At 37.5% G+C, this 11,558-nt stretch overlaps 1 protein-coding gene across 3 annotated transcripts; it reads right to left on the minus strand.

Annotated features, from left to right (window-relative positions):
• Positions 1-3,304: 3,304 nt before the first annotated feature.
• Positions 3,305-9,530, minus strand: LOC140894620 (phosphatidylinositol/phosphatidylcholine transfer protein SFH8-like). 3 transcript variants are annotated; one of them, XM_073303180.1, is made up of 15 exons: positions 9,288-9,445; positions 8,883-9,003; positions 7,822-8,125; positions 7,242-7,341; positions 6,855-7,121; positions 6,607-6,684; positions 6,429-6,530; positions 6,290-6,339; positions 6,068-6,167; positions 5,856-5,951; positions 5,650-5,763; positions 5,155-5,287; positions 4,254-4,657; positions 3,674-3,745; positions 3,305-3,578 (listed from the first exon to the last, which is right to left on the minus strand). In XM_073303180.1, exons 2-15 carry the CDS (start codon positions 8,914-8,916, stop codon positions 3,558-3,560), a joined length of 1,875 nt encoding a protein of 624 aa, XP_073159281.1. In that variant the 5' UTR covers positions 8,917-9,003; positions 9,288-9,445; the 3' UTR covers positions 3,305-3,557. The 3 variants fall into 3 exon arrangements, with proteins under 3 accessions (XP_073159281.1, XP_073159282.1, XP_073159283.1); XM_073303181.1 differs by having other exon boundaries at positions 8,883-9,050; positions 9,288-9,442; XM_073303182.1 differs by lacking the exon at positions 8,883-9,003 and having other exon boundaries at positions 9,288-9,530.
• Positions 9,531-11,558: the final 2,028 nt, after the last annotated feature.

An 11,558-nucleotide genomic window follows, 5' to 3' on the forward strand; every position in this document is an offset into this window, starting at 1 on the left:
ACCCAGCGTTTGGCTCGTTTAGCCAGGGATGATAGTTTTTCTGGATTCCATTATCAGTCAGATAGTTTTCTTTGTTTATCTGGCCGTATTGTTGTTCCGAAGGATGATACTCTGAGGGAGGATATTTTATCCCAGACTCATCGTTCTAAATTGAGTATTCATCCGGGGAGCAACAAGATGTACAAGGATTTGTGTACCAGGTTCTGGTGGAAAGAAATGAAAAGGAGTGTGTATCTATATGTTTCTAGATGTTTGGTGTGTCAGCAGGTCAAGGCAGAGCACTGACGACCTGGAGGGTTGCTTCATAGTTTACCTATTCCTGAGTGGAAATGGGAGTTGATCACGATGGACTTCGTGACCCATTTACCGATAAGCTCGAGGAATTGTGATGCTATCTGGGTTGTGGTGGACCAACTCACCAAGTCAGCACATTTCATTCCTTATAACCGAGACTTTAGTTTTGATAGGATGGCACGATTGTATATCCAGGATATTGTTCGATTGCACGGAGTGCCTGTGAGCATCGTCAGTGATCGAGATCCCAAGTTTACTTCCAGGTTCTGGGGGAGTCTTCAGCGCGCTATGGGTACTACTCTTAGTTTGAGTACAGCATATCACCCAGAGACTGACGGGCAGTCAGAGCGCACGATTCGTACTCTTGAAGACATGTTGCGAGCATGTTCTATGGATTTTGGTCCAGCATGGCAAGATCAGTTGTCATTGATTGAGTTCGCGTACAACAACAGTTACCATCGCAGTATTGGGATGGCTCCGTTTGAGGCGTTGTATGGGAGACGATGTCGTACTCCACTGTTCTGGGAGGAAGTGGGGGAGCGACAGGTTGAGGGACCAGAGTTAGTTCAGCAGGCTGTTGATATTGTTGGACAGATCAAGAAGAGAATTAAGGTTGCGCAGGATCGACAAGCTAGTTATGCGAATGTCAAGCGCAAACCTTTACAGTTTGAGGTGGGTGAGAAAGTATTCCTGAAAATCTCACCATTTCGCAGGATTTTTAGATTCGGTCACAAAGGTAAGCTATCTCCTAAGTTCATTGGTCCATTTGAAATTCTGGAAAGTGTTGGAGATCTGGCTTACAGGTTGGCGTTACCACCGTATTTGTCAAAAATCCATGACGTGTTCCATGTTTCACTGTTACGACGGTATGTGGCGGATGAGTCTCATATCTTACAGCCGTCTAAGGTACAGTTGGACTCGGATTTGACATACGTGGAGAGACCTTTGCGTATCATAGGTCATAAGGATAAGGTGTTACGCAACAAGACCATTCCTCTTGTTCTAGTTCAGTGGCAGCGTCGAGGCACTGAGGAGGCCACTTGGGAACTTGAGAGTCGTATGCGTACAGATTATCCAGAGTTATTTTGAATTGTTGTATTTTCAGATTGTAACTTGTAAAATGAATCAGTTTGAATAAAAGATGTTTATTCAGTGTTTTACTACATTCAGTACTTAAGATTGTTCGAGGACGAAATATCTTAAGTAGGGGGAGAATGTAGTAGCCCGGTTCCATTTTATAAGATTAATTGATTTTAAACATGTTAGAAAATAACATATAATTTTAAAAGTGTCAAAACATATTTAAGGAGTCCTTATTTGGTAAAAATAAGTGGAAAATCAAATCCGAAACGTCCGAAAATGGTGGGGTAGGTCCCGGGGGTCTTGGGGGCCCAAAACCAGTTCGAAAACATGAGAAACAGTTCGGAGCTTCCAGGCAGATCGGAGCTTCCGATCCGAGATAGGAGCTTTCGATCTCAACCAGAAACAGGTGTCAAAGAGATTTAAACACGTGGCCAGATGCAGGAGATCGGAGCTTTCGATCTCGGCCGTCCAAAACGTGGCAAACATGCACCGATCGGAGCTTCCGATCGTGACCTATAAATAGGGGTTCCGAGGGCCACAATTTCACACCAATATCACATCTTCTCTCTCGGTTTTAGAGTATTCTAGGTGTTTTAGGGGTGATTCTAGCCTTCCTAGGCTTGGTCCGGAGGTTGGCGAGGCGCTCCAGGGTTACGGTGGAGTGGTGCCCAAGTTCTGGGGCAATCGTAATCAGTGGGCTGACGACGGACGCAGGTATAGCTCTGGCTTCTTATAGTAAATAGGGAGTATGCTATAGCGTAGTTAAGACTTTTAGAATAAAGTGGTAATGCATGAGTACTTTGCATTGTAGTGCGGACTGTAGGCTTGGACATAGTGCTGGTCTAGCTTGCCTAGTGTATGAGGTACGGAAGTATTATTCGAGATATCCAGATTGAGTATGCATGTATTATGTGTTTGCATGGATTATGTGATTGCATTTTTTATATGCCTTTATATATACAGCATGTCATGACTATATGTTGCATACATGAGCATATTGAGCTTTTACCTTAGAGGTATCCTGTAGTAGGGCGCTCACCCTACGAGTTTGTGGATGGTTGGATACGTAAGTCTTGTGTCAGGTCACCTTATGGTTGGACACATGTACTAGTATCAGGTCACCATTATCCACTGGGTATATGAGCCACCTCCTGATGCGACGGCGCAGCGTGCTATATACCCTGGGCCCGATCTATGAGCTTGTTTCTTGATCTGAGAGTCTTGGTACCCAGTTCACTTGCATACATGCACACATAACACCGTATACTCATACTCTCGTACTGAGCTTATCATGCTCACGTCCCGTACTTTGTTGTATCTGAACACCCTATTCCATGGGGCAGGTCTGCGGCTGGACGATGCGGGTGGTTCCAGGAGAGCTTAGGCGATGGAGGACCAGCAGGGTTATTGTCTAGGCTTTTGTTTCAGTTGTATTTGGGTTAATACACTGGTTTATTTCGATATGGTTGTAAACAATATTTTTATTATTGTTTAAGTTTCCGCTGTTATTTATGATATTTTATTTGATTAAGTTAAATGCATGCTTAAGCTTCTGATTAGTAGGTGATCACGATGCTTGTCACTACAAGTAATGTTTTGATTCTTCAGACATGGTGATTTTAGACTCAAGAAACACCATTCTTTGAACTCCCAACTTTTATGTTTGCTTTTCTTTTTATCAACTTAAGGGGCTTGTGAAGTACAAGATTTGCTATTTGTACTAGGTTTCATTGGGGTGTTTTAGCATGGCATCCCTCCGTTGGCATGCCAAGCATCTTCTTGGAAAGGCCAAATATAAATACTTATGGTTTTGTGTTGAACTTAAAAAATATGTTTGATTTTGTTCTTTAAAGATTCTGACTGTTTTTGTTTGTGCATCCGAAAAGTCAGCTCGTCAACACAGGGATAATAGCACCGCACACCGAGATAAAACCATAACTTCAAATAATGTTCCATGAATCTCACATAACATCATTCAAGAACACACCGTGCACAACGTTTGCAGAAAAAAAAAGATGAATGCATATATGCATTCCATAAAATTTCTCACCAAAGATAAGTATATCATCAATGAAGTTTACAAAGCCAATGCTTTTTTTAAACGATGATCGTTGTGCTTTAAGACATGAAACCGGGATGAAGATAACCTCAACCCTCAGAAGCTCCAACTATGAACCATCTCACCAGCAAAACTTCTTCTTCTGGAAACATGAAGCAGGAGGCAAGTCAGCACCAAACATTACCACAGCCCCACGATAAAATTGTATTTTTAAGAAATAAATTCATCTCGACTCACCCGATACTTGGCTTCTTGACTGTCTATGTAAGCAAGCAGATCATCTTGCATCATTAAAGCCTCGTGCAGAGCCTGCTCAAATACAAATTTAACTCTCATTTCAAAAAAATTCTGAAAAGATGAAGGGAAGAAGTTGATTGGTAGACTTCAGATCAAGAATAATATTATCTTGAACAATGGAATGATAAAATACATAACACACTGATGGGGAGGGTAAGAAGTGTGCAACATTTACCAAAACTGAGTGAATGGTTAACATGAATTTGGTCATTTATCATTAGCTCCTGCTATCCTGAATTCCTGATTATGATTTCCCTGTTTATGTCTAGTCTTAGTGTTCACATATACTTCAGATTTAATATAGCATCAGACATTCTATTATTTCGCTCTTTATGAGCATTAGCATAATCCGAGGTAGTGACCACACACTTAAGTCGTCCAATCAAAGAGGCTTGTGAGCTATAATTCTTGAGAAAGTGGATCTGATGAGACAGTAAATCCTTGGTTTAGAAGATTAAAATTGTATATTTTCCCGTCATGTGCACAAATTCACAGTTATAATATCATGCAGGATATTTACCTTTTTGGTTGCAATCAATTCTGCCTCTAGGGCATCCACCCGGCAAACAGCAGCATTCAGAAGCTCTTCTTTCTCGTAGGGCATCTCGGATGGTTTTGCCTGAAGAGAACTGACCTTGTCTTCAAGCTCGCCCAACCTCTTGAGGACAGAAGATAGTAGATCCGTCTCTGTAAAAGCCGGTGTTGGCGATGGTGGCCGGAACTCCTCCTTTAGCATCGTGTCAAAGGCAAATTCCTGAACGGTTAGTTCATGCTGTGACGAAGCATCACAAAGTTTCTTGGAAGTACGGAATGATATTGAACGAAAGAACATGAAAAGGGCCATGAAGAAAGCCATAAGAGCTGCCAGAAACTGAGCCCGCAACCCTTTTGGTGTGCTTTGAGAATCCGGCAGTGGAAATATCTCTGAATGAAAAATTACATAAACATCCTAAATAAATGTGATTTTACATGGAAAAAGAGAAGTAGGGACATCATGAAAGTATTCCAGGTTCAGCAGCTATACAGAAGACCAAGTTCTTTATCATTCGAATACAGTGGATAGGTAAGGATGAAATCAGCATGAACTAGAATCACCATCAGCAAAAGAATAAATGATAGATACACAAAATTGAAAATTTGGAAATGATGATGAAGATAAACACAATAGATCTTTTTTAGTTTCTCCTGTCATCAAAATAAATTGCCATATAGTGCAATCTTAAAGGAAATAGGCACTTGTACCGAAATTATGTGGAAGGTTCCCTGATTATATGCATTCATTTCACCCAATTCAAACAAAATAAATAGAAAGACATACATAAAGCGTGTGTTACACGATAATGCAATTATGAATGAAAAAGTTATGTTAAATGACTAACCAATTATTGATTAAGGTATTGCACATGGAGAAAAAGTATAACCTTTAGAAAGGTAAGACTTTGTGGGGCTCGTTTGCTTCTTCCATCCAGAATCAACAGCCTTGTCCACCATGGGAGCATATTCATCATATCCCGAGAAGTTGCCAACATAACTAGCCATTCCAGTAATCTTGCCCTGAAATAAGTGAGATATTTTCACTATAACTCAATAAAAGGCAAAATAACTTAAATTTTTGTCACATAATTCTTAATTTTTCAAAATAACTATGATGGAGGAGGGACAGTGAAACATGATGGTTCCAGAATTTACGAAAAACTAGAGATTATCAACCACGGCAAACAATTAAATTGCATGACCGACAATAGATGAACTTAACATTCATCCACCTAATTAATTAAAAAGGGAAAAAAGGAGAAACACAGAGAGGTCGCAGTATTCGTCAAGCAATGCAGGATAATTCAGACTCAGAAAACCAATCCCATTCACTGAAACTGCATCATTGCCATGAATGTTTAGAATAAATAACTAAATGTTACCTCCTCACGAACTGGAGTCAACCGAAGATGTGCATAACTCCTAATGGCTTTCGGGGACGCAATGTCTTCAGCATCAGAACCAGACTCTGCCGTGGAAGTATCACTTCCTTTCAGCTGCTCCAAGCCCAACAAGCATATACTTGTATCAGTTATCAGTCATGATCAAGAAAGTGTCCAGGAAAAGTAAACTAATGCAGGATCCTTACCCTTGCGTAATGAGGTTTAGCATAGACTACCTTCCCCTCACTATTGAGAATTTTAACCACCTGTCTTGCTCGCCGTGTTTCACCATTAAGCACCATCTGCAGAGCAATGTCAATCAATCATTTATATTTAACTTGAAGCTAAATAATTCCTAGAAAATCTCGTTAATGTATCTCAACAATCTAAGACTTTAAATATCCAAGTAGGTCAGGACCTTCAGTATCTCTGGATTCTTCCATGGCCCTTTATCAGAGCGAAGGCAACCCCCTTGATCAGCACAAGTACACGTTCCTCCCAGGAATTCGGGCAGCTCACTGCACAGGCCCAGGTAAAATGTTTAAAAACTGTTCAGAAGGGATCTCAGTAATAGTTACCGTTTTATAAAATCTAAAATGATGAAATGGAATCACACGAGAAATAATTTTCTTAATTTCACCTTGCATCTATAATTTCAAGCAACTTGTTTTGGTATTTGTTTCCAAGAACCTGTAAAAGCAATCGTAAGACTAAGATTCAGATTGTCACTCAATTAAAATAAAAGTTTCCAAATGACAAGAAGATAAGAATCAGCCTACATGAATCTTAGTGGCAGTCCTGGGATCTACAAAATTTTTAACAGTATTCCACAGTAGCCTAAATCCTGGACCAGCATTGATGATAAACATTTGATGAAGTGTCTGCAGAAAGGCAGAACATTGTAACAACAATAAATTAAACATAATGCAGTAACTAAGCTAGAAATATGAAGGTTACTTCAGGATAGTTGTCGCCATCTATCTTCTGAAGCCTTGTTATGAGGTCCCGTGCGTTCTTGTTAAAGTTTTTCAAACCCTAAAAAAATACAGAATAACTCTTCAAAAGGACGAGACTATGGAGTTTTTAATCAATATAATATAATTAACAGATATGCCACAAGTTATGAAACATCCACAAAAAGACAAAAAACAATGAAGTTTTTAATCAATATAATTAACGGATATGCCAAAAGGTGTGAAACATACCACACCATGAACATCCAAAATTGTTGTACTTGAATCAATATGTCGCTTCGCAGCAATTGTACAGGCTGGAAACTTGATAGCAAAGCTTTTCTCAAATTCTCTAACATGGTATTTTATATAACGGTCAATAGTGGTAACATGCATAAGTTTGTTTGGCTCAACTTTCCCTAATCTTTCGATGTACAATGGCCTTCCTTCTTTATCAACACCATGGTAGCCATGGGGATAATACTTCAAAACTTCATTCAACTCAGCGAACTCAAAATCCTGATAGGAAACATGATTGATATTTCAAATAATTATTAGAACATTTTGAAAACCAGTACAACAGGAAATTTACAGTTTTGACATTAAAAACAAGAAAAATTATGTCTCAAATCCGGATACCTCCGCAATTGTGTCCGTCCCAAATTCTTTCCTCCACTGAATCATATCAGCCCACATAAGCTTTGACTTTTCAAGATCAAATTTCCTTGCTTTCAGAAACCTGTAGCAGATGTCTCAAAGATGTTACCAAAAATTTTCACAGCAGGATGGAAGCAGCTTTTATTGTTAACCCATGAGTGCAAATGTCATTCTGTTAGTTGACTCAAGAGAATCTTCAATCTTCAGACAACTAAATACACATTTAACCACCTTAACTCAGTAAGATATAGGGTATTGTCCTAAATGTCCTTGTGGCATAATTGTTTTAAACTAGGGATGCAATTCAAGGTGAGCCAGCCAAGCTCGAGGCAACATCATCAGTACTACCGATTCAAAATCTTATGAGCTCGAGCTTTTCTCAAGGTTCAAGGGCCCATAAGCCAGCTCGCTTTGCATCGAGCCTGAGCCAAAAACTTCAAGCACATAATTGAATCAAGCTCAGCTTGTTTACACCCATATTCTAAATTCACAATGTCATGACTAATTAATACTTAATATGCATATGCATACAACTAAACATAAAGCCACCAAGAATACTAACCTCAACATCATATGGTAATCATCAAACTTTTCTGGCAACAGCTCATCTAATATCAAGACTTGTCGAAATGACTCGACAGCTTGCAATTCTTCAACATCGCGAATATCTTCTATAGAAACAGAACTGACTCGGCCATCACTCTTTCTTCTGCCGCTTTTCTTCTTGAGAGAATGCTTGAATTTAGACGATGCATTGAGAGCCTTCTTTTTCAAAGAACCAATCCTTGTCCTCCTTTCATCCTCTGAATTTTCAAAATCAGACTTCCTTTCTCTTCTCTCTTCATGTGCAGATGACCCTTCAAAGCCTGTTTACAAAGAAAATATATATGCAGGAAGAGGAAAAAAAATACAGAGAGGCTAAAGAAAAGGAAAACATGATTTACACAGTACACATTGTTTTGTGATAAATTTGTGTTCTCTTAGAGCTATACATCAGCTAAATTCACAATTGTGAGCTGAACAATGCAACACTAATAAATCCCATGCACAATATACCAGGTAACAGCAGTTCACCAATCAACCATAAATTAATCACAGACGACACTCTCCCCTATGACAAGAACATACATGCATATCAAAACAGAACCTGCAAAATTTAACTGAGTTTTAAAATAGGCCTAACCATTTAAAAACTCTGTAAAACTCCATTTTTGGCAATGAATTTAAATGAAAAATAATGATTTCAAACTGAAGAACACAGAAGTATTGGAAAACCACACAAGCAGACAAATTCATACTGTTGCAGGAAGAATATTCAACTAACACGTCAAAGAAGCAATAACTTCAAGAACTAAGGTCTTCTACAACAAGTGATTTGATCAGGAAGAAAAAAGTAAATAATGCTGCTCCTCAGGAAGGCATATCACAATTTGAATCAAGAATCCGCCATTCAAAACCAATAAAAATTAAATCAACACAAATAATCACATCAAGATACCCCAACACCAAAATCAGAATCTTAAACACCACAAGCCGAATCATACCCATCATAAACACAATTCAGTAAACACCAAACCAATAAACCTCGAAGTCAACGACTCCAAAAACAAAAAAGCCACTTACAAGGCCTCGCAAACCGATCCAAGGGTCCCGACATCGCCAATTTCTTTATCAACCAAACCCCTTCCCAAGTCCTCGATGATCGAACAATCAACCGCACAACCAACCAACCATCAAGCCAAATCTGAAAAGCCAAAAACCACACCAAAATCCAATTAAATCAACAAAACCCTAGAAAATAAAAACCCATGATCGAAAAACTGTAGCCAGAAATTTTTTTTATAATCAACCCAAAAAAAATAAAACACCTAAAAAACTATCGGCACGGATCACGAGATAGAATAAATGCATCGTCATGCATAACGGTAGTCGATTTAATTCAGAGGATAATAAAACCAAAAAAACGAACTCGTCCCAATTTCTTTATATCAATTCACGATTAAAAACAAAATAAACAAGCAAACATACGAGTAAGAATCGCCGGTGAATTGAGCAACGGCGACTTCCGAGTAGAGAGACGAAAAGGGGAGGACGGATTCAATGCGGAAGGAGGTGGTTGTTGTTTAACGTGGCCGTAGAGTGGTGGCCCAGTACACGTGGCAGGAGGAGCTCGGTGGAATGAACAATTTGCCGGCGGTGGTTGGAGTAAAATGCCAAAAGGCCTTTGTATAGTGATTATTGAGTAATGATTCCGTGAGTGTAAGTTATTTTGTACGCCCTATTTGCTGTACCTGTGGATCATGCTCATTGTTTGTATAATTTATACTGTCTAGACATCGTTTGATTAATGGGATGGTATAACACAATATATTTTATAAGAATGATAAAAATATAGAAAGATGTAGATAATTTTTGCACGTAGATTAAATATATGATGTTTGATATGATTTTATTTTTAAAGTTAGAATTGGTTTGAAATGTGTAATACCTAAAAAACCCTTTACTTATTATTAATTTATTTTAAATATTTAAAGATAAAATTGTCACTTTTTTTCTAACCACAAAAGCGTAATATTAAAAAAAAAGCGTAATCTTCAACACCAGGAAAGGCAACAGAGTGCTCCATCTTTACGCTGGAGGAGTTCACGGCCATCATTTCAGGGTGAAATCAGTGATGAATTAAAATATTTTAGTATTATTTTTGTTCATATTATGTTCCAAGGAAACCCCAAAACAAACCCTTTATCAGATTGGTCGTATGTCGATTTGGCTTCCATTCTTTTCTCAACCGACATAGCAATTTGCGGGCAACGAAGAAGAATGTGCTCATTCATTCCTATTTTGTTGTTCAAAATAAACATGGTATCCCTCTTATCAAAACTTTCAGCAGGATCTTGTAGAAAAATTGTGCATAAGGCAAGATTTTACCCATTGAAATGATGCGCCTTCCAAGTGCTCTGCTTTTTTTGAAGAAAGCTGATAGTGAAAAGTGTTTTAACTTTGTCAGTAAAGTTATAAAATATTATCTAGGGTTTTGAGGGCATTTTAGTAAAACTGACTACATTGTACATGTTGCTGTAGATATTGCACTATTTATCTCTAGGGGTGGGTTTTCGGTATACCGTATCAAAAATATTTGTATGAAAAAAATTCATACCGATATCGATATCGAAATTCTGAAATTTTGGTATGGAAAAAATCCATAATAATACCGTATAGATACCATAAAAAAAAATTTATATACCAAAAAAATGTATATATATCAAAAAAATTTCGGTACGGTATTTCGAAAAATCGGTATTTTGGTTCGGTATCCCATCCCTACTTATCTCGGTGGAATCAGCGTATTTCTTTTACCTTTCTAATAGTAGTTTGTAACGGGCCTTAAGATAAATGCAAGAATGTTGTCCTCACACCAATCACCGGATTAAATGGGACTTCCGCATTAAATACTACCTTATACAACCTATCAAACAATGCCTATATGTAATTATAACGACAATTAGATCCCTGATACGATATTATTATCTTTATACTAGCATCTCATTTGTTGTCTATGGACATATATACGAATTTTTTTTTTTACTTTATATATATTTTTAGAATTTTTTTTTCATTTTTATGGCCAATTTTGATACAAATATTTTCTAAATTTCTAACTATCTAGCCTTTTAATTTTTACAATTACAATAATTTGAACCAAAATAAAATTTTCAAAAAGTCATAGATTTGAATTTTAATTTTGGTATCTAGAAATTAGAATTAATTTTGAGTTCTTTAATCTATTATATATCACAAATGATAATATTTAGTTATAATTAAAAATTATCCAAGATGTTACAACGCTCCTTAACTTTTAAATAGTGCAACAGTCCCATAATAAAAGTGAAAATAATAATAATAATAATAATAATAATAATAATAATAATAATAATAATAATAAAAAGACATAAAATTTAAGATGTTATGCTATTGTAATGTCAAGATTTGACGATTGTCCTTATTGAATCGAAAAGGGTCTTTTCATCAATGCTTATGTCCTCACTCACACTGTAATGACTCGTACCTTGTTTTGAGTTGATTAAATATTAAACATGATTAATGGTTACTAATTAAATAAATCAAGGGTTGAATGAAATTAAAATATGAAATTCTAGACTTCAAACCACCGGAGAGATCGAAAGATCCGAACCATAGTTTGGAAGCACCGAACTAGGGCTTGTGCATGTTCGGATGCATGGCCAATTCGGAAGATCCAAACTCCCCCACTTCATAAGCAACCAAGTGTGCATGGTTGGT

Source organism: Henckelia pumila, chromosome 4 (genome assembly GCF_033568475.1).
Source record: "Henckelia pumila isolate YLH828 chromosome 4, ASM3356847v2, whole genome shotgun sequence".
NCBI classification, from domain to species: domain Eukaryota; kingdom Viridiplantae; phylum Streptophyta; class Magnoliopsida; order Lamiales; family Gesneriaceae; genus Henckelia; species Henckelia pumila.